General features: G+C 35.5%; 1 protein-coding gene and 2 long non-coding RNA genes across 3 annotated transcripts; all 3 read left to right on the forward strand.

The window, feature by feature from the left end:
* Positions 1–8,685: 8,685 nt before the first annotated feature.
* Positions 8,686–10,196, forward strand: LOC106088287 (uncharacterized). The gene is made up of 2 exons (XM_013253722.2): positions 8,686–8,895; positions 9,310–10,196. The coding sequence occupies exons 1-2, from the start codon at positions 8,725–8,727 to the stop codon at positions 9,838–9,840; spliced, it is 702 nt and encodes a 233-aa protein (XP_013109176.2). The 5' UTR covers positions 8,686–8,724; the 3' UTR covers positions 9,841–10,196.
* Positions 10,197–11,282: 1,086 nt separating this feature from the next.
* On the forward strand, positions 11,283–12,316 carry LOC131995217 (uncharacterized). Its single transcript, XR_009397278.1, has 2 exons — positions 11,283–11,880; positions 11,949–12,316. It is a non-coding gene; the product is annotated as an uncharacterized LOC131995217 (long non-coding RNA).
* A 325-nt stretch (positions 12,317–12,641) lies between these two features.
* LOC131995216 (uncharacterized) lies at positions 12,642–16,589 on the forward strand. The gene is made up of 3 exons (XR_009397277.1): positions 12,642–12,972; positions 13,247–13,338; positions 13,401–16,589. It is a non-coding gene; the product is annotated as an uncharacterized LOC131995216 (long non-coding RNA).
* Positions 16,590–24,769: the final 8,180 nt, after the last annotated feature.

Consider the following 24,769-nt stretch of genomic DNA (forward strand, 5'->3'; position numbering starts at 1 on the left):
TTGGCCAAAAATTCGCATTGCATATGTAACAATATGCCCAAGTACAAAAATAAAACTTAACTCTCACTAAAATCTAAATTATGAACTATTCTTATTTGATTACAAAAAAAAAAGAAATGGTTATTATAGGCTCCCCAGCCAATTAAAAACAAAACAGGAATAATGAAAAGCATCTAATCCTATGATGTTAGCAACAACATTCATGAAAGAGGAAAAAAAAAAAAAAAAATACTACAAGCGTAGAAAATGGCACATGTTCAGAAGCGGCAGCAAAAGCATATGGAAAAAGAAAAAAATAAGTCAATTAAAAAAGGGGCAAAAAGCAGAAATCAGGATTCCTCAAAGTTAAAGTAACCTGTAATTTTCAATCGAAAAGCATTGTTTGAATGAGAAAAAATTCTCAAATCAATAGGTAAAAAATTCCAGCACCGAGCAATACGTACAGCGAAAGACTTTTCGTATGAAGAACATGATATCCTAGCAATAACAATTTGAGTATTTCTAACCGAACGGGAGAAGGTAAATAAATCGCGTAAAGGAAAAGGTACACCATTTTTAATTATTTTATGAAACAACAGCAGGTTAGTACAATTGATATAGTTCTCGAAGGAAACACCAAGAAACTCTCTGACGAATTCTGTTACATGTTCACGCCTGCGGACACTAAATACAAATCGAACAATGATATTAATAATACGCCTTAACCTCTGAATGTTGCCTATGGTAGTACCAGACACAACCTCAAGACCATATCTAATAGAAGGCATTAACAATGCATGGGCCAATCGTTTTCTAACCCATAGAGGCAAATAAATGTTTGTAGAATATATCCTACGCAGGGTATAGTACACTCTACTATGTACATGGTCAATATGAGCCCCAAAATTTAGATTCTTATCAAGTACCAACCCAAGACACTTAAGCTCATCCACAAAGCTAACCTCATCATATCCCAACAAAAGATGAAAATCAAACACATTATTTCCAAACAACAAGGCTTTAGTCTTTAACGGGTTAATTGTGAAGGCATTAGTACTGGTCCATCGACAAACTTGACCCAAACAACGATTAATTCCAATCTCCAAAGCATCAGGACAATCACGTTGGCCATTAAAAAGAAGTAGAACATCATCTGCATATAAGAAAACTGTGCAAATAGATAGATCTAAGCATTCAGGTAAATCATTTATGTATAGAAGAAATAGCAAGGGCCCCAAGACCGAACCTTGGGGAACACCAGAGGCCAGAGGAAGAATAGAGGAAACATTGCCATTCAAGCTAACAAATTGAGACCTACCACCTAAGTAGGATAAAATAAGTCTGCATGCAGAATAAGAAAAATTGAATTTTGAACAAAGTTTCTCTACTAAAATCTTGTAAGATATGGAATTAAATGCCTTAGTCAAATCAAGGGAAACCAAAACACTAAATCTATCCAAATTGTTATTCATTCTTATAGAGTCCGTAAGCTGAAGGAGTAAAGTGGTTGTACTATGGCCTTTACGAAATCCATGCTGGTTTTGAAAAATTCTATTTGTAAATTGTAAAAGAATCTGATCTTTCATAATATGTTCGCAAACCTTCGACAAAACAGGCAGAATGGAAATAGGTCTCAGATCTTCCAGGCTATTGACCGAAGCTCTCTTCGGAATAGGAACTACACGAGCTGTTTTCCATGCAGTAGGAAAAACAGAGGAAGTCAGAATTGCATTTACCAAATCCAATATGACACCAGATAGATGAGGAAAAAGAATATTTAAGAACTGCACAGAAACTCCATCAACTCCAATTGCTTTCGACTTAATCTTAGATATAGCAACAGCAATATCATCAATACCAATGCAATCAAAAGAAAATCCATCTTCACTAAAAGAAAAAGTATTGATATCAATAATATCATGCAAATTAGATTGCGCGCCATGCGCAAAGAATTCATTGACGTCATCTATGTCGCCATTGTACACGAAAGCATCATCACCAATGCAACCAGAACCACGAAGCACTTTCCATAAACCATCCGCATTAAGCCCACCGAAACGTCTTACAAAATACTTCCGTCTCTCTCTCCGAATAAGAGATTTAGTTTTATTTCTATATCTGCAAAAAGTTCGCCAGTTTTCTGGTGTTCAGTTCAATTGGTACTCAGAGTAAGCCATATCCCTCAGAGACTTAGTGAAAACAATATCGTTGGAGTTCATCCACTCATCACCAAACAAAACGACTCTTTTCCTCAAAACAGGAACAAAAGAAAAAAGACTTTCAAATAGGTTTGTCAGAATAGTACACTTTTCATTTACATCTGAAGACATGTACATATCAGAGAAATTAAAACTGTCCAAAAAATTAAGAACTCCAGACATATCAATGTTATTGTAGTCATAAAATTCCACAAAGGGATCTGTCCTACTCATGCGAAAATCAAAAGCCGCAAATATCAATGCATGGCGAGAAATCGCAGGGCATTGAACCTGGTCCGATAAATGTTCACTTAAATTAGAACTCAGGAGCATAAAGTCTAACAAGGTTGTGGTGCCATGCACTGCATCAAAGTGTGTGGGCCTAGAATTGTGCAAAACGGATAAACATAATCTACAGCAGGTCGAACGAACTAAAGAAGAAGAAGAAATATTGAACAAGTTGCAATTGAAGTCACCAACAACTATTATATTGGAAAACTGTATGAAAAGATCACGATGAGTTTCCTCAAACGTGGCAAAATCACCTGGAGGAGGCAGGTATACAACCCCAAATAATATCTTAGCCGAACCAGAATAAAGTTCAATAAAGAGAGACTCACACATCCCCAAAATGGAACTTTTAAAAACCAACTTATGTTTAAGGTTCGATGAAATATATATGCCTACGCCACCGCCCCTAGAATTCTTGCGGTCATTTCTATGTAAAGTATATCCTGGAACATTAACAGAGCGTGAAGAAACAGGGGATTTAAGCCAGGTCTCAGAAATTCCTACAACATCAAGCTTAGATTCATATAAAATCGATTTAAGTTCATCAAATTTAGATGAGTAAGCTGAAGGTCTCATGCTCTGGCAATTTAAATGGGCTACATTTAATTTGTCATTACATTCTCTCAATATTGAGTTTATAAAATTGTTGTTGCTAACAACAGGACCAAGGTTTAAGTTAGAAGACATCAAAGGTATAAGAATCTTCTGTTGCGGGGAGCCAAAAATTGAGAAATATTAGTAAACTAGGTCTATTTGTAATCATAACGAAGAAAATCCTAAAACCCATATAATATATTAAATTTAAATTCATATAATATATTAAATTCAAATTACTGCTAAGCAGCTGATCATTATAAATTATGAGATCCATAAAAAAAACTAACAAATTATTTGTTATATACATACATAATCAATCGAAGTATTTACACATTTGTTCAGAAATAGAGAAAAAAAAAAATACAAAAATATTCAAATTATTCAAAAATTTTCGAAAATAGAAAAATTTACCAAAAAAATTGTTAATCAAATCTCTAAGAATTACAATAAACGTACGTGTAGAACGGATTATGATGTTTCGCCACCAGACGACTCAAGAAGCGCAACGCACTCATCAACACCACGAATAACTTCGCTTCCATCATGTAACGATAACTTGACCCTCAAATTGTCACCGTGCAAGATTCTGTATTTAACAGCCAGTTGTTTTCGAAGTAGTTGCTTGCAAATCATGTTGAAGTGGCTTGCTGCAGGAGAATAGTGATCGTTTAAATATACCCGGCGTTCAACATCATTGCCAGCACCATTAAAAAAGTCACACACCCTCAACGACCGTGTTTTCCAGTATTCGCTCATAATAGCATCTCGAATCATTACATTATTTAATTTAAGCAGAATAAACTTTCGGTTACTTATGTAGCAAACATGGTTTATGTCTTGCTTAGTAATGTCAACCTTGAAGAAAGCACCTAATGAGACAACAGTGCCAACTAAATCAGTAATTCCACCGGGTAGGCCACCAATGATTATGTCCCCACGATTAAGACGTCGATGTAACATGTTATTTTCCATTTCCAACTTGGAAATCCTAAGAGATGTTGAAGTTTCCACAGATATTATTTTTTTATTACATTCAACAATGTCTGCTCTAATGCCACTCATACATGTAGACATCTCTGTTTTTATATCATCCAAAGCATCTTTAATCGCCATTTGGTCACTATTATTCTTTGTGATGAAATCATCCAGCTTTCTTTCTAAACTGCATATGTCAGTAAAAAAACCATTTGTGCCAATATTATTTTCACACGAGTTACATATAAAGGCGCTTGATTTCACAGACCTCAGCGCAAGTAAATCTTTCTCCGATAGTTTGACGCAGTTGGCATGGAACCAGCGGGAGCACAGTCTGCACATCACACTCCCAGATTTATTTATTGGCTCCTCGCAGCAACCACATTTTAGAGATTTGTTTCCCGGCATAGCTCAGAAATAATAAAGCAGCAAACACAACAGCAACAACAACAGCACGCAAAGAGGAAAACAAAAATATCAAAATATCCAGTTAGGAATTCAGCAATAGCAATGCAATAACAACGGCAACGATGGTTATGCAACTCAACACCAGCTTGGGAGAATATGATTCTCTGTAGATTCGGCCAATTTACAGGAAAACTTGATAAAATTCCAAAAGCCTGCAGTTTGTTTAATGTAAAGCGCGAAAAAATACTTCAACTGAAGAACAGTATAATAGAGAATTTTAAAAAGAATGATCAGCTGTCAAACGCACACTTCTACTCAGGCATAGGGTTGCCAAACTTAATTTATAAAAAATTTTACACTAAAATGTTCATAAAAGGGGTACAACATCTAATAAATACGAGATGAAATTTGTTTCGATTCGAAAGCGCATTCGATCACGTATGCGGTAATTCGGCCCCTGATCTGGGCATCTTGAATAAACGCGCAAACCGCTTACTAACGTCAAGCGCTGACAATACAGGTCTATGCTGCACGGAAGAAAACCAGTTCTCAAACTTTACCTCGTCTGAGATTCTTTTACAACACATTGTACCCACGACATCCTGTATCGCGATGGCAAGCGTTGCCGTCTATTGATTTCTCGACTCATGAAATCCATCATTTCGCGATCTTGCCTCGCAGACCGTTGCAACTGGAACGCAATACTCGGGGTAATATGCTGCTGGTGCACGAAAGTTTACGAATTTGGTATTCAATAGCCACTTTTAACGATAATCGACATCGTTAAAATCAGCTGTTTTCGGTAACGAATAGAAATTCGTTAACTAAACGACGGACAATGTTTTGGTGTTTACTTTAACGAAATAAATAAAGATAAATATTTACGATGGCTTTAGAGTGTTTTTCTCTGGTTTTTTCTTAAAACATTTCGGATATTTGTAAGTTCAATCAATTAATAATCACGCTATCTCGTGTTTCTTTATATGAAACAAAATGTCAGCAAAAGTTTTATACAAATAAATTGGTATTAATAGCACTTTTTCTAAATAATTGTATACATTCTATTTAGATTTGTGACGTTTTTAATTTAATAAAAGAAGAATTTCAGGATATGAGAAGAATTATTTATTGTTTTTGTCGATTCCTCTTTGTGTTTTTCTTTTTTTCGGGTAGAGTTGCCAGAGAGCATAAATAGATAACGATTTCTGTTAACGAGGAATTCGAGAATTATATATTCGTTAGTGCAAACGATTTTCTTTGTCGACAAACTTAATTAAGATGTTCGTTATAAGTTACGGAATTGCGGCACAGAAGTACTTACTCACTTAAATTTGCTATGACAGAACATCTGTCCCAATAGCCGAACTTAGAATAGCGTTCCAAGCGAACCGAACTTCTGCGATCTTTCTAAAATCTCTGACACCAAGTTTCGAGGTGTCTCCCACTACTTGATCTTTCCATCATGATTGCCTTCAAAAACGTCTTCGCTGGAGCTTCTCCATTCATTCTGACAAACATGGCCTAGCCAACGCAGCCGTTGTATTTTGATACGTGTAACTATGCTGTCGTCGTCATACAGCTCGTGATTCATACGACGCATATATTCTCCAATAACGAAAACTGGAGCCTAATTTTCGCATCCGTTGTTGACCGATTTTTTGTTCGAAGATTAATTCCGTTCCGTAAGACCAAATTGGATCATGGGTATGGCGAAACATTTAAAGGTGGTCTCATTTGTGCAACAACCACAAATCATATGGTGCAATCCGCCATATTGTCATCAAGCTAACACACATAAAAAAAATTGTGTGCGTGTGTGTATACATGTGCGTACATGAGCAAAGAGTATGCGAGAAATACCACAACATCAAAGAGAATGGAAACAAAAATTTTGATCTTAATACAAACCTGACCGGCTGCTAATAGCTGTTCGCGTGAGATCACCTTTTTAAATCCGTCTTGAAACCTCCTCCGCGGGGAGGTGTGTGTCCACATTTGAAATGAAGGAGCATTCCAAAATTATGTGGCCTAATCTAAACTTGAAGAGGTCTACTGCTTTACTGTCGCTGGCAAGAACAGACGTCTCAGTGATTGTGTCCGTCATGACAGATCACTGTCTGATCGGAAAACATGCTGACAGACTGAAACCGAAGCCGTGAGGACGTCGAGGAAGAAGATACTATTGAACATCTGTTGTATGTGAGTGTCCCGCACCGGCAGTCAGAAGGAGTTCCACTTAAGGTTCTCATTTCTTTAAAAACTTGTATGATTTAGGGGATCTGAACAAGTTGTTGGTCTTTTCAAAGCGTTCTGGATGCTCATACGGTATCACAATAGACGAAAATGTCTAAGTGAGTCTGCCACATTAACTTAACCTAGCTTTTCCATTGAAACTTGTTATTCATGCCTTTGACCTATCATATTTCAATCCTTTTTTCTTTTACATAATACACCCAGAATCTGTTTTGTTGTCCAATTCAATTATGTGTAACGTTGGTAAGGTAAAGTATGATGATGAAGGTTACCATTTGATAACCATATAATCCGAATTCTATCTTTATTGAAGCTTTATTGCCCTAATGTTTGTATGGTGACAACATGAATCAGTTCTCACAAAAACAATAAAAAAATCTTATGTACGAAAACAAGAATAAGGCGTTATTATGGCGAATTTTCTTATTGCTGATAATTCCTTTATCACATGCAACGGGAGGGTGGGTCATCATTAAGGCAAGGCTTTGGTTTAGTGCCTTGATTTTTGTTTATGCAGAATAATATGTTGGATGTTAGGGTGTATCGGTCAGAGAACAGAATGAAAGCATTAATTGTTGTTGTTGTCGTAGCCACATACTTGTATGTAGCGATCCTTTTTCCTACATTTTGTAATACCGTTACATTTCAAGCAACCATATGAAAGGTGATGCAATAAAATGCAGAAAACATTTACACTATTCTCTCAATATTAAATGCATTTGGGAGTGTTAGGTGAGATTAACCGAAGGCATGCAATGCAATGCATGCTCTCTTTTTGAATTGTGTTATTTGTTGTTGTTTTGAAATTATATGTGTACACAGCCGAGTACAATTTTTTCTCGCGAAGTCCACTATCTGTCAACGAGTTTTGGTTGTGTGTGACTGTTATAGTTAAGAACCATGACACACACACAAACAACGAAAAAGGGCGCGAATTAGTGAGAGTTGCACTAATCACTGATTTTGACAGATAGTGCACTTAATATTTTGTTGTTGGGCAACAGCCACTACCTTTAAATAAATATATTTATCTTGCTTTTTCCTGCACTTTGTAATACCTTGTAATTTCAAGCAACCACATGAAAGGTGATGCAATAAAATACAGAAAACATTTACACAATTCGCTCAATATTAAATTCATTTGTGATTGTTAGGTGTGTTATTTGTTGTTGTTTTGATGTTTTTGTGGTGGCGACAATATGCAATATTTTTGTGAATGGACTTACTTGCAGGTAATCAGCAGCAGCATTAAAACCGTTCTCCGGTATCAATCGAAGAATTTGAACACATTTTCAAATAATCGGGTGTGTTATGAAACTCACTTTAGCTAGTGAAACGAAAACTGTCACTGAGTTGTTCCGCGGCCTTTTTCTCCCCTAGAAAATGAAAAACATATGTAAACCCAAATAAACACTTAATTGTTGGTATTTTTATTATTTGTTTTTTTATATTTCAGTCTGCAAATTTAATGGCTCTGCAGAAAAATCATGTGCCCCTTTTTCGAACGGGAATTCGAAAAATTGATTTTCTTCCGCTATCACAGAACAGGTAATTTTGGCAGCGAGAAAGTGAAAGTGAGATGAAACACAGAGCACACTCGAATATGTCGGCTCATTGAAACAAGCGAAAAGTATCTGGGAATGTGAAGTAAAAATCTGGCAAGCACATCGGGTTCATTTATGTATATAACGGAGGGATGCTCCACCGCCAAGCTTCAAGGAGCGGGCCTATAATCCGAATGGTAGAAAATGGATTTCGAACGAAGGCTATTTGTGTATAGTCTAAGAATTTCGCATATAAATGTAGGTGCAAGTAAATAGAAAAACACACTCGTCGATTAGACATTTTTACTTGCTATAAAATGTATATCTTAAGTTAACATCGAAACGCCCTAGTATTGCAATATAAATTTTTATGAAATTATGATTGAAGAAAACAACGCCTTGGAGTGGTATAAAAGTATGACAATATCCGCAATTTTCATCATTCGAAATTATATTCAAGAAAGTAGAAAGTTGAGACTATGAAGTTGCTTGCGATATCAATCATAGTTGCCGTTAGTCTAACTAATGTCGACTACACAACGGGTCATGGCATGATGTTGTCTCCTCCGGGAAGATCTTCGCGCTGGCGTTATGACTCTTCGGCTATACCAAATTATAACGACAATGCCAACTATTGTGGAGGATTTAGTGTAAGTAGAATGTAAAAAAAAGAAATCTTGTTCAAAGAAATATAAAATGGTGCAGAATTTGAAGGCTATTCAGAGATTTAGATATGAGATGTTCATTGCAAGGACATTCCATTTATGGGTTAACATGGCCTCCACACGCAGTTACCAATTCCCGCAAGAAATTTATAAGCGAATACTAATGAGTAAAATCGAATCGCCCAGCCCTTATCCACTATGGGGGATAATGGAAGGGAACATCATTAATAGCAAGGCCAAAATTGGTTCAAGCCGAAATAAAAATTTCCACTTATTTTTTTTTTTAATTTCAATTTACCCCTTTTTTCTCCACTTTATTTTTTTAATTTCAATTTATTCCCTTTCTCCACTTTAATTTTTTTTTAATTTCAATTTTTTCCCTTTTCTTCCTCCAAAAAGGTTCATCATGGCCAAAATGGCGGCAAGTGCGGTTTGTGTGGAGATAATTATGCCGATCCAACTCCACGTGAAAACGAACTGGGTGGCAAATATGGTGGCAGTGGTGTCATCGTCCAAACTTTTGAGAATACATACACAGCTGTGATTGGCTTCCAAATTACAGCCAATCATATGGGTCATCTTACATACAGCCTTTGCAATTTGGATGAATTCAAATCCGAGTCCGAGGAGTGTTTCGCCAAATATCCCTTAAAGTTTGCCGATGGCAGTGATAAGTTCTATGTGGGTAAAACCCTTGGCAGGGTCGAGGCCACTGTGGTATTGCCACCCGGTGTAAGCTGCAATCATTGTGTCCTACGTGGAACCTATACGGCTGGCAATAACTGGGGCATTTGTGAGGATGGTACTGGTGCCATGGGTTGTGGCATTCAGGAGACATTCAAATCATGTGCCGATGTTCGTGTTGTGGCTCCCGGTGCTAAGAGAGCCAATGTGGAAGATTCTTTAGACATGGCAGTTCCCGATGCTTAGTTCTCAAAATTGAGACAAATTCTAACTGACTTTTGATTAAATTATTCGAGAATAAAAAAAATAAAGCTTCATAATCGATGTTCATGGTAGTATTACGAGGTAGTGTCATTAGCACAACAACAAAAAACTACCACCAACGGAACTACCTTGAGTGGCAAATGCCGTAAATTGAAATGTCAAAGTGGTCTTAGAAATAAACATTGTTTTACAACTTCAAATGTGTTTATATTTGTATTTTCATCCTTATAACACTGTTTTGTTGCTAATGTGTCGAATATCGGATCAAATAGAAAAATTAGAAAAAATCACAGCTGTGCTATGAAGCATTTGATATTTAGATGTACAGGAAAATCAGAACAAAAATAAAAAAAATTGTACTCAGCTGTTCGCATGACTTCAACTTATAAGTGTATCCTTATACATGTTGAACAAAGTTCTTTGATTTGAACACTAACAAATTTCAATGGTAACAAAAAAAATTTATCATAATTGTTTCATAAGTTATGGGGAATGTCCTACAGAATGAAATTCGCAAGTTTTTTCACAGTAAAAATATCCCGATTGATACGGTGTTGGCAAACAAACTGTATGCGATTTAATAAAAACTAAAGAAACAGTTTTAAAACTAGAAGTGAATCTATAGATGGTTTGAAAAAAAGACATACACTAAAAAATTCTAAAAATCCAAATATTGATTTCGCAATATACGAATGGTTTTGTCAAGAAAGAGAACCCCCAATTTCAGGTTAGTTGACTAAAATTTAACAAATTTATTGCCTGACATAAAATTTCATTGTGAATTTAAGATGAAATAATAACTTAAAAGTCGAAATATTTTCATGAAAAACGACAACGTAAATTCGTGACAGGAAAAAGAATGCGCTGATTATGAATTAACCACTCTGTTTGTAGAAGATTTATGCGAATATATTGAAAGTTGTTGCATTCCGCCTTCAACGGCGCTATGGTGGAGTCCAGCTAGCTATCGGGTCTCAAGGAGGTTCCAACCCTTCCACCATTAGCCCAGGAGGATGAACCAATAAATAAGAAAAATTGTAGGAAATCTAATAAACACATAACAAAACAAAAAAAAACGCTAACACACCGTACACTGATAACAAGGGAACTTGATGTACCTGCTCCCACACATTGCCCGCCCAACCTTGACCCTTTAGTCCAAAAGAATATAATTTAAAAAGGGCCCCTGTTTCCACACACACTTACCTTATGACAACATACACCCTACTTCCCTCTCTAACGAAACAAAATTAGCACATCATGATTAGATTTTCACATAGACATAAAATTTTTACATTTGGTTTTATTTATAAAAGTCCTTAAATAGCCTAACATTAACACATTACAATAAACCTTTCCCCTTTTTTTTTTTTTTTTTTTTTTACAAAATAACACACACAAAAAAAAATATATATAACCTAGAAGCTTCTAACACCAGCAGATCTTTACTCTATCTTTTGTGAGCCATTTGGCACGAATTCACATTAAATAAAAATCATATAGACACTTGGAGCCTTTTGATTTTCACTCCAAAGCACACAAAAAAAAACTAACAAATTCCTAATTGAGAGAGCTCTCTAAATTGGTATCATAAAAATCATATCACATCAAACTTTCAATTTTGGCCTATATGGTTTCCTTGTAAACCCTGCGCTCACCAACAATTTAACATTTCTGGCATTAAACACTTTTACACGCATAAATACTTAAAACTAGTAACTACAAACATAAGACATTATAAAACACCACCAAACATCACAAACATACACTTAACCCAAGGTCTAAGGTTTTTTTTTTTTTTTTCAATTTAAGGCAATTTTTTTTCTTTTTAGTGGATTTAAAGAATATACTTTTTTTGTTTTTTTTTTTTCTTTTGGTTTATGACAATTATTCTTTTGCTGGCTTTAGTAAATATTTCATTGGTATTCTATCTCATTCCAGCGCTTTTCGCCCGGTGGGTTCTCTGCCTAGGCCGCTGGCGCATGTGTGCAGCAATTGCCCGAACACAATTTTTCCGCCACGGTAAGTTGATTACGTCTAATTTTACCTGAACTTCCACTCAAATGGGTTTTCGTCTATTCAACCTTTAGGATCCGAACTTGGACGTTTTGGTCATATATAGCCTGCCTTAATGATTGCCAGATGATGGACCGAACCCTGGAGCAGTCGCAACCACGACAGGGGACAGATGATTCCAATTTTCCTCCCTATCAAACTACGCTGGCCATTTACTCCCGACAAGACTTTACGTTGAACCTCACAGATGTGGTTTCTTCCTGAGGGCGCTTTAATTGATAACAAAGGGACATAGATAACATTGCTGAGTTGTACCCAATTAACCTCTTAAATGTATAAGAACACTCACTTTATAAGTTTTCGCCCACAATTTAATAAAAAAAAAACACACACACAGAGGCACAAAGTTCAGCTTCAATATATGTCATTCCAAACACCACAATTGATTGTAACCGTTTTTCTATGTTCCGGACAGCAAAAAAAAACACAATGCTACCACAGAGCTGCGAGGGCTGGATATGAAACAATGGCCGTCTTTTCTCCTACCGTTCCTTTTTATAGCCTCAGACGACTCTATTTTCCCGCGCATTTTCATAGCTTTCCATTATAGTCATTGTTATTAGGCATCTTCTTATTAGTTCCTAATTCTATTTTCCTAATGACATTCACTAATGCTCAGTGCTGCTCAATAACGTATAAACGCCTTTCATTTAGGCCAGCCCACCAATCTTCGCCTTGACAGGCGCCAATGCGCAAGCATTACATTTGAGATTACAACTCATCGTAGTATTTCCTGTCACATCATATCATTCTGACTCAAGCATCAACACATCCATCACCCTCCTTAACACAAGCCACGCCACTTTACAGCTCGTGGTCGCAAAACAAAAAAAACTTCGCACCTTTTCTCTCCCCGGGACTAGGAAAGCTTCAAGGGCTGGAGTGCAATCCTCGTGTCGTAGACATACCCAGCACAAAGAGTTCCCACATTCATCTGTGACATACATTGGTCAGAGGATGACGCAAAAAAAAAACAAAAATAGTACAGCAATAATTGCCCCGTAATAGCATTACAAATATAGTGCGGATTGTTATTGGGTAAGTCTTCAAACCTATGAATTAGTCATATGGTTATATTTTGTTCCCTTTCTCCAATGAATTTTGGATCATCATCAATATTATTCGAGCAAAACAACTCATAGAGAATCGAATAACTTCTACGCTAAAACCATATTCGGATACGTCACGTACTAATTGTACCTTAACTGATTCACTAGTAGTTTAAAAGTCACTATAAACAGCTGTCCCTCTTCTAGACCCCATCTCGTATTACACTTTGTTTACATTAATTTCTTCCTCTTCTCGTTAATAGCACCCGAGTTTGACTTGAGGTACATACATTATCCTGACCTTTTTCCCTATTGTCCCTGGTCATAGCGACATAAACGATCTTCCAATCGAGAGGTAAGTACGAGGGCGTTATGAAAGCTATGACGTCGCTGTCTTAATGCATCATACTATTCCAGGTCACCCTATCAATATTGACGAGGCATTTCGGAATCTACTTTGTCCGCCGCAACAAAGTAAAAATCTGTCAACTAAACAAATTTATAACTCTGACGAAAAATATCATTTTTGGAAGTGTTTGCCTCAGAATTCACTGGTCACTGGTAAAGAACTATCCATCGATGGGTACAAAGCATCCAAAGAGAAAATAACTTTGCTTTGCTTGGTAATGCTGCTGAGACACACAGCTGCAAACAGATGGTAATAGGAATAAGTGTCAATCCAAGTGTATTAAAACATGTTTATAAATCAAATAAGAGAGCCTGGGTAATACAAGAATTTTTCCTCGAGGGGTTCAACAACAATTTTGTGCCAGAAGTAAGAGAAAATCTACAAAACATTGGCTTTGATAGGAACTGCAAGGTGCTTTTGCTTGTAGATAATTGTCCAGCTCACCCAGATGTAACTGTTCTGAAATTTGAAAACGTTGCAGTAAAATTTTTGCTTAATTCAACCTATGTATCAAGGGGTAAACCGAAGCTTCAAATGCAATTACCGAAAATCAATTATCCAAAAATTTTTGACTGCAGACATGATTTCGCCAAGTCTTTGAATATTAATGGCTGGTACTATATTCGTTTTTCAAGGTTACTTTTTTGAAACACTACAAAACTCTCGATCATAACACAACACTTTTATGAATGAGCGAATGTCATACTGAATGAAATCAGCAAGTTGTTTTGCTTCAAAATCTGTTACCTAAAAAAAGTAATCGTGAAAAAATTTCACTTAAGCAAATATAGTACTACCCTTAAGACAGCTTTGTGGACAGCGGCTCTATCTTGGGACAAGGTAACAGCACAAGTGTTACACAATATTTGGAACAACCTGCTGTCCCAAGATGACGAAAATGCAAACCATGCCGCAGTTGTACAATCAGACATTGTAATACCGCCTGGATGTTCTATTGATGACCTCTCAACGTGGATCGGATGTGATGATGAGGTCACATCCTGTGCTATTTTATCTGATGCCGAAATAATACGTATGGCAAATCAAAGCGAAGATTACGCAACTGATGGGGATTCCGTAGTGTCAGACGAAGGAAATTCAAAAGACCCAGAAAAACCCACATTGGCACATGCAATAGAGGAATGCAGTGTTCTTTTGAAATTTCTTGAAAACAATAGAATTCCAGAATTTTCAGAGCCAGATGCTGCATTACATCGCATACAAACAAAAAATACACAATAAAAAATACAATACTTTAAATAATTATATAAAATCCCGTTTACACTGCTTATTAAATCCGATCATCTGATCATGGCTCGATCATCTGTTTTCCCTTTATAACATCAGCTGAGGAGAGCCTTAAATCCGGATTTAATGAGCAGTGTTAGCGGGGCTTAACTTAAAGTATTGTAAATTTTGTCCATAAACAAATTTTGCCCAAACTTCTCACATATCAATGAGTGCAGTCCGATTCAAGTTTAAGCTCAATGATAAAGGACTTCCTTTTTATAGCCGAGTCCGAACGGCGTGCCGCAGTGCGACACCTCTTAGGAGAGAAGATTTACATGCCATAGTACCTCACAAATGTTGCCAGCATTAGGAGGGGAAAACCACCGCTGATAATTTTTTCTGATGGTCTCGTCCGGAGTGGCTTCCACTTAAAGTATAAATTAACTTATGGTATATATTTTTTAAAACGCTATCTATATACCCTTGTATGTATATAACCTCATAGAACTATTAATTGTGTTTTTTGATTTTCCTGAGAGCCGGATAATTAAGGTTCAAATGTAGTTGTGTGTGCGTGTGTACACACAACAAAGAAAATTTTGTTGTTCGGCATGTTGCAACAATTAAAGGTGGTCTCATTTGTACAACCACAATCATTTGGTGCAATCCGTTATATTGTCATCATGCTGATCGCCGTTTTGCAAACACACGCATACAAATCTGTGTGCGTTTGACTATACGTGTGTGTACATGTTAAGTCCATAAAGTCTGCGTTCATGTGACAATTTCTTTTTTAATGATTAAAAAACAACATAAAAAAATAAATAAAGTTAAGTTTTTTTGTAGATGTTGTTTCTTTATATTTCTTAAATTAGAAAACAAAAACAAAAATACAAGTTTGCTTTTGCTTTTTTGTTCTAACGGTACTTTTGTCTTATAAGAAGAAATTATGACAACCAAAAAGTCTGCGTTCACTTTGTTTACTTCAAAAGTACCGTTACTTTTTATGATGCTTGTTCTTATTTTTGATCAGCTTCAGTTCATTATCTTAACAAGTAAAAGTTACACGTGTTTTTTTTAATTAATAAATTTGGAAACTAAAGGAAAGGAAATATGCATATCTGAAAGAAAAATAATTATTAAACTGTGGAAAGAAGGACAAAGCTTTAGAAATATTGGTGGAACAGATGGAAGACATATTCTTCTGTCCAGCGGGTAATTAATAATTACAAAGAAACCGGCATTATAACTTCAAAGCCTCGGCCTGGGCGTCCAAAAAAAATTATCCGTTAGAGAAGAGCGCAAAGTGATTAATATGGCAAGCAACAACCCTCGTATAACATCAACCAAAATTGGTGAAAATGTTTAAAAAAAGCACCTGTGCCGAAGTTGCCAGAAAAATATTACATAGAGCTGGATTTCATGGAAGAGTTTCTCAAAGAAAGCCGTATATTTCAGCCATTAACAGACCAAAGTGAATTGCATTCGCTAATACTTTCAACAATAAGCCTCCTGAATTCTGGAAACAAATTATTTTCTCCGACGAGAGCAAATTCTGTATTTTTGGCATTAAAGGTCGGGAAATAGTGTGGCGCAAGTGCGGGACTGAGCTGGAAAAACAAAATTTAGTTGGAATGGTGAAGCACGGTGGTGGTGGAGTTATGGTGTGGGGGTGTTAAATGTTGTCTCATGCAAACAGCTGCCAGCCAGATTTGACGTTATTAAAATGCCAGATTTTTGTTTGCATGATACATATGTACTGTTGCAACACCAACCCAATTTCCTTCTGTTTGAGTAAAACCAATTGTATATGCATAAAACATTATTTATATATTTATCTGTATATATATATATATATTTATTTAGATTTCTTATTTTTTCGGGTTTCACATATGTATGTCAATAATTTTATTATTCTTTATTTATGTATGAAAGTATGTATTCATGTTGTATATAAACGATTGTTTACATTTGTTGTCATTCTTTAGAAATAAATAATTAAATTTTTTTTATTGTTTTCCTTATGTATTGGGTTAATTGAAATCGGATATTTTCCTATTACGGGTTTAAGAATGTGATGATGGATTTGAGTTTATCGTTTGACTGTAACTTGATCGAGAGTGCATTTAAATTGTTTTAAATGAAATATTTTCTTTTGTAATATAATTTGTGGAGGTAACTAAAAGTTTAGAGATATACTCGTATGGTGAGGTGAAAATTTTTGCCATGAGAATGATATAAGCAAATGTATGTATTGGGTAGAACTTCCGAAAAAAGTGAAAATTTTGTCAAATATCGAAGTAACTTGAAAATGAACCTAGTGAGTCTAGTCGGCATTGTAAAAAAAACTTTAAAAAGATGGTGGAAAAGTAGATGTGCATATGTAACTTGCAGTTGTATTAATTCTGTGTCAATCAAAACAGTGGCTCTACTCACTGAAGCATCTGTTTTTCTATTATGAAATCAGCCATTTTTGACATAAAGCCTAGTACCATGATATAATTACCAGGTAGTGTAGCGTAAGCAGTTGAGTAAAATTTTTTCTCGCGAAGTGCACTATCTTTCAACGAGTTTTGGTTGTGTGTGTGTGCATTCTCGTTAAGAACCATAACACACACAAACAACTAAAAATGGCGCGAACTAGTAACATACTCAAAATCAGAGTTGCACTAATGACTGATTTTGACAGATAGTGCACTCATAATTTTTTTGTTGGGCAACTGCCACTACCTGTAAATGGACATATCTTGCCTAGTACTGACTTCATTCACAGCGAAAATGCTAATTAAATTATTGCAAAATTCAACGGATTCTTTTCTTTGTCAGAACACAGACAAAAGCCAAACAACAACACACAACAAAGACAACAGTTTAGAAGCAGTGTTGATTCGGCCCACTTCGTGATCACTTAATAACATTTGCAATTAAAATTGTGGGAAAATTATCCTGATGGAGCGACATGTCGCTACTATTTTGCTTGTACAACTCAGTACCATCATCACGCACCATTTTTTATAGTGCGTTTTGACGGGTTCGTATGAAAAGTCAAAGTCAGTATTAGGCTTTCCAAGCGAATGAAAGTGGCACAATATTAAACCCGGTTTACACTGCTCTTTAAATCCGGACTTAATGGCTCGATCATCTGTTTTCCCTTTATAAAATCATCTGACGCGAGCCTTAAATCCGAATTTAATGAGCAGTGTAAACGGGGTTTTAGTAGTAAAGCCTTTTATATGAAAATCAGATAATTTTTTGGAGGACTAACAACTTAAAACAGATGTATAGTAGGTTTATTTGACAGTTCTCTAAAGGAAATCTGTCAAATAGCCTACTTTAACGCTACTTCTAGTTTTGTGAAAATGGGTAATCATCTCTACAAAATGCGTATTTTTAGCAATCTTAAGATTGAATGAGTCCAAAAACATTGTATGCAAATAGCCAGCTGTAGTGCAATGTTGTGTGGCTTTTGTAAACATTCAATGGGATGAATGGAACACAGGTTCGATATTCGGCAGCACACAAAAACTTTTTCCAGTCTTTTAAAAAATTACACTAGACGTTGTCGGAATGTGAACGGGTGTAGACGTTCCATTCATAAAAACTATTGATGGTTGAACTGATAACATCTGAGTGTTGATTCACTTTTATAAACAAATGCGGCCACAAAACTCAGTGAGTTATCGTTATGTTTTACCAATTTTCAAGCTTTGGCCCAGCTCTGATTTGGAAAATGTTTTTATTCACTTCGATCTTTGACTAACGCTATTAACCTTGTATTTATAAATATTTGAAATGGCAAAATTCTCTTTCATAATTTTTTTTATTCAATATATTTTATTATAATTATAAATTCGCTACTTTTACATACCTTTTTTACTTTTGTATGTTTCATTTTGTATTTAGTATTTACATTTTGTTTATATGTCATATATATTTATTTTTTTTATTGGCCGATTTAAAAAAAAGAAGAATCTCAAATTTCATTCATCTAAAATAAAAAGGAGCCCGATGAATATTATGCGTGAAGAACCCATTATTGAATAATATCCTGTGGGTCGTTCACATAAGGGTTTTTTATGCCAACTTGCCAATTCTCACAATGATTGTCAACCACGCATGTAGTTCACAATCGACCACTTCGTTGAGTTTAGGAGATTAAACTTAAAAAGCTCATTTAAGAGGAAGGGGTGATAGAACATATCAAATGACTTTATTAGTTCCATAACTAAAAGGCACTGTCCATTTACAGTTACTTTTCTTATTCAAACAATTTGGATACATGCTGGGTCGTCTTGGTACAATCACTGGGAGCGAGGGACAGTAAAGAACATTCACAATGCCCATAACTAAAACACATGAAATGATAATAAGATAGTTTGATGAATGACAACTCGAATTATGTAGAGAAAACAAACTGCACAGCAAGGCATCGCTCCGATGTTATGGATATCGCAAATTTTGCCCATGAACATTTCACTAAGGAACAGGGGCAAACTTCTCACATATCAATGAGTGCTGTCCGATTCATGTTTAAGCTCAATGGTAAGGGGCCTCCTTTTTGTAGCCGACACAGTGCGACACCTCCTTGGAGAGAAGTTTTACATGGTATAGTACCTCACAAATGTTGCCAGCATTAGGAGGGGAAAACCACCGCTTAAATTTTTTTCTAATGGTCTCGCCAAGATTCGAACCCAGGCGTTCAGCGTCATAGGCGGACATGCTAACCTCTGCGCTATTGTATTCTACGTTACAAATATGCCTGAAAGGCCATCGACCCTGTGGTCGGTCGCGCATAGGACCATTTGTGGAGCTACTTAACATAGTAATGGGGATGGCCAAAAAGGAGTCGGTTGCGAAACGATAGTTTGTACATGTACATGTACTTTACTAAAGGATAACCGAGATGCTTCTTTTTGATAAGAGGTCAGTGAGCACTATTACAGAAGTTATAAACGGGCACAATGCGAAAGGTCATATGGCGGCGTACATGAAAATTTCGCAAAATTATTATTGCAGTTTGCCCCTATTCCTTTATTGAATGTTGAATGTGTTTTCAATTATTACAAAAATGCAATAGCTTGAAGGGAAACATTGTACATGTCCGTGTCTACAGAGGTACAAGCTCTTCATCTTGCTGCAGAGATCTCTTCAAATAGAATGAGAGATGGAAGTATATATCTCTCGGCCATGCAAATAAATATGGGCGTGTCGGATAGGCGCCTACATATACTCCCTACACTCTTTTGAAATATCTTCGTCTACCTATCTCTTTTTCGCTCACAAACTCTCGCTACAAGAAGTTTCTATAACAAAATTGTACATACCTCAGGATGGCTGACATGATAACATCAGCAGAGACACTAGTGATCACAATAGTGGTTATCAAAATGTCACTAAAATTATATTTCGGTGAACGACTTATAAGGCTGCTTAAGACATGACAGCTCAAAAGAGAAAGGGCAAACCCGAGAGTCTAAATGGTTTTCATAACAATACAGAATATTAGCACAAGGTGTCTCAGCAGACAACATAAGCCCATGCTAAACGATTTTGTTGAAATGCAATCGGCCTGTTACTCTGGTCTAAAGTGGGTTATATATTATAGTTGTTATATAACAATTGATTTTTTGTGTAATATTTTGGTTTTTTGTTTTATTTAACTATCAAAACCGTTTGGGTTTGTTTGTTTTTTTATTATACTACAATTTAGCATAGATTTTGTTGTTGTGGTTGTTGTTTTGAAAAAATATTTTTCATTTTCATTAACATTAATTTTTTATCTTCTGATTTTTGTTTTTCTTATTAAAAGCACTTAAAATTATATTTAAAATATTTTGTGTGTATCTGAGTGTGTTTGTGTTTTATAAACATTTCACATTTGTGTAAATGTCGGATTAATATTCAATTGTACATTCATCAATAAATTTAAATTCTTATAATTAAATCATTTATTTATCCATCAATCACAGTGTCCTATGACGACAACTGCCTTCTGTCGAGTCACATGTCACTTTACCATTGTCTAATTTTGTAAGGGATTCCTTTAAAATAGCGTTTTCTTTTTTTTTTTGAATAATTCCTTTTAATAAAGTTGATTTTGTTTGTAGTTTAGTACCTGAATTTTAGAATTTTGTTTTTGAGTCCGAAACACTTGATTTTTAATTGTTTTTTCTTCTTGTTTTTTTAGGGGGTTTCCTTATATGATTTGCCAAAAATTTTGTTTATAAATTTTCACTATTTCGTTCAAACAAAAAAAGTTGTGAATGTTGTATCTTAAAACTTATATTTGAATATATATGTATATATGAACTTACGTGCACACGTGTATGTGTATATGATTAGCAGTTTTATTTAACTTCTTCAATTATAAAATATATATTTTTAATATTTATTCATATTGTTGTTTCACTTACTTTTTTTTACTGTAAATTTGTGTTTGTCCGTGTGAAGGTGTTTTCTGTTTAAATGATTGGCACATAATATTTGATGAAAATTATGTAATATGTTTATGTGAGTTTGTGTATGTATTTATCATTTATTTGTTTTCTATAATTAAATGAGAGAAGTTGTATATTAAATAATAATTTTATGAAATCATTACACTTGAAGATTCTGTAAATTGTTTGACTGATTATTTCTTTGTGTGAGAAAAGTCCACTATATGTCATAAGGACCCTTCACACAATGATACCTTTTCAAACTATACATTGTAATGGTAGCATCACACTTGCAGATAAATCTATTAAAATTTTCTCAAACAAAAATTACATTTACATTCCTCGTTGCCCTCGAAGTTAAGCTGAGTATTATGTTCAGTTTTTTAGGCGGAATGCTGTCAAACTCCATTTAAAAAAACGAAACGCTGAAGAAAAATAGGTGAAAAAGTAGTACTCTGTTTATAGTGAGGAAAATGGCAAAAATAAATTTTAATGGCAACGCTTGACATCATTTTTGTTTTATTGGTTTCAATGGTTCGTATTTTCTTTTTGTTATTTTATTTATTTGCGAAAAAAAATAATAAAACCTTTAGAGTTGGTATTCTATTCTGCTTTCGGAATAGCCGTTGAAATTTTCAATTGTTTCGCGAGCAAAATTTGACTGCAATCCAATGTTTTTGCTTCCATAACAAAACACGTTTCTTTATCTGCACTTATTGTTTTCGCTATTTTATATACTTTTTCTCACACAAATAAAGAAAAACAAACTGCTAAAACCAATAAAAAACAAAAATGATGCCGGCAATAGTTTTGTGTTGCCACTATAGTAGTTTTTTGCCAGTTTCCTCGCTATAAGCAGAGTACTTTTCCGCCTATTTTCAGCCAACGTTTTTTTATATGGAGTTTGACAGCATTCCGTCTGAAAAGCTGAACAGAATACTCTGCTATGTACTTAATCTTGCATTTCAATTGTGGTTATTGTATTGGTAAAGAAGCCAGTCTCAGCGACTGGGGACTCCTCCCTATTTTGGAGTCATCAGTGAAGTAGGTCTTATCGTCCTCGAATACAGCATACTCTCCCAAATGTTGTTTCTTCGTATTGCCAGATTGCCAAAACAGCATTATCGACATCAATCAATCAAAATTAACACACGTAAAACGAACTTTAATGGTTCGATTAGGTATGAAAAGTGTTAAACAGCGTTTTACGTAGACAAATTTACTTAGCGAATGACAACTTTCAATTTTTCAGCAACCACTTTTTTGTATGTATATGCTCTTTTGTTTTTGTAGGTTCAAAATCATTGAAAAAAAAAGCAAACGGCCATATAAAATGAACTTCTACATGATATGAAATTCAAAAAATAACAACAGAAGAAAATAGTTCAACAGAGGTTTAAATTAAAAATAAATTTTTATTCTTAAAATTTCCTAACTTTAAGAAATTTTTGTGTTGATTTATTTATTCAGGCCTATTCTGAATAACAATTCCCTGTGAGTTTATTCCCTACTCCCTTTTCCCCTATTCTGAATAACAATTTACTGGGAGTTTTTTTCCCAAATCCCTTTTTTCCAAACAAACTTCGAAAAAGGGAAATATCTCCCAGGGAAAAAAGTAGCTATTCTGAATCGATATAAAAGGGAGAATGAGACGATTAAACTTGGGAAAAATTCCCCCAAACAAATGAAAGGGAGTTAGGATAAAAAATTATGAATTTTATTGTTTTGTTGTTGGTTTAACCAGCTTAGATCAATGTGTTTTTATTTCTTGTTTCTATTTTAAAACAAAACAAAACAACAAAAACACTTTAAAGAGTCTCAACGTTTGTGGTATGTTAAATGTATCAAGGGGCGGGCGCAATGATCGCGATTTCGGCCTTTGCCAGGGGACTGGTCAGACTGCTATGCCACCAAAAAATTACATGCCTCCACCTACACACAAATTAAAATATCAGTCAAAGGGAATTTCGAAAATTCGAAATTCCCTCTCTCAAAATTTTCCTCCCCCATTTTACAGAATAGTTCCCAGGGAGTTTTCAGAATTGGGTTGATTTTTTACATTAATATTTGTTCTGCACTTCCGAAACTCTGTTATCACCAACCAGGAATGCCAACTTAGTGCTTTAAGCAGATTTAGTGCTTTGTAAGTCACCAAATATACGAAAAGTTACCACCAATTGCCAAACGAAAAAATGCACTTAGTGCACGCTTTTTGCATTTCTAGTTAGGCTTTTTATACTTTTTGTAAATTTGAATTTTTTTGGTCGGTTTATGTCATGGGGAGCTTAATACTATCATATTTCATTTAACATAAATTTTGTCACAAACATTCCATTGAGGCATAGGAAATATCTATTTCTTCATATCAATGGGTGCAGTCCGATTAAAGTTTTAAACTAATGATCAGCGACCACATTTGGTTGAGTTTGAATCAAGGCAGATTTAAAAAAGTTGGTCTCACGCGAACAGCTGTTAACAACCGGCCAGTTTTGACGGTATTAAGATGACAGATTTTTGTTTGCATTCTGTTTTTTTATCTTCTTTCTCGCATATTCTGTGCTCATGTATACATATACGCCCACAAATTTGTGTGTGTGTGTTGGCAAAACGTCGATTAGCTTGATGACAAGATGGCGGATTGCACCAAATGATTTGTGGTTGTTGTAAAAATGAGGCCACCTTTAATTGTTTCGCCATGAGTCTGAACGGGCACTTCTCTGTAGAAGACTTAAATGGAGAACACATCACAAATGTCGCCAACATTATCGAGGGGAAAATTTCAACTAAATATGTTTTCTGAGGGTTCAGCCTAATGATCAGGGACCACTTTTTGTCTAGTCTGAACCGACACCTCTTCGTAGAAGACTTAAATGGAGAATACATCACAAATGTCGCCAACATTTTCGACGGGAACATTTCAACAGAACATGTATTCTGTGGGTTCAGCCTAATGATCAGCGACCACTTTTCGTCGAGTCTGACTTAAAGACTTAAATGGAGAATACATAACAAATGTCGCCAACATTAATTATCGAGGGGAAAATTTCAACTAAATATGTTTTCTGAGGGGCAACCTAGGCCTTCTGATGGGTTACCCAAATAAACAGCTACGATAGCAAAAATTTTTCGTTAAAATTATATACCTATACCAAAAATTTAAGTTAGTGCTAGAAGAAATGCTAGAAGTTGTGAAATACCATGAATAAACACCCTCTTTTCAACCTAACCTCACCTACCTTGTATTTTGGCATACTATATGCACTCTGAACGGCTACACACCATGATGACAACGTCATCCCAGTAGCCAATAAACTTGAACTGTTCTTTTTAAATGGTCTGAAAATCGGACAGATACCCAAGCGCCAAAAAGTAGTACACAACCCCTCCTTGTGGTGATTGAGCTCTAATCACAATCTTCCTATTTGGTCCATTTGTTAGCATTCCCTTGGTAGCTATCTACAGCTACAGTAGATTAGGTTAGGTAAGAGTGCCAGTCCTTTACAAACTCCCTTTGGACAATTTTAGTCCATTGTAATACCACAGTACCGACCGACCAAGGCTTCTGGCAGGAATCGAACCCACGACCCCTGCATTGGTAATCCAAGCACGCTACCAACTCGGCTAACGGGGCGCCCGGTACAGCTACAATAATCTTATGAAAACTATTGGAACTCAGCTCAGTTTCTCATGACGGCAATGAACACCACACA

This window comes from Stomoxys calcitrans, chromosome 2 (genome assembly GCF_963082655.1).
Source record: "Stomoxys calcitrans chromosome 2, idStoCalc2.1, whole genome shotgun sequence".
Taxonomy (NCBI): domain Eukaryota; kingdom Metazoa; phylum Arthropoda; class Insecta; order Diptera; family Muscidae; genus Stomoxys; species Stomoxys calcitrans.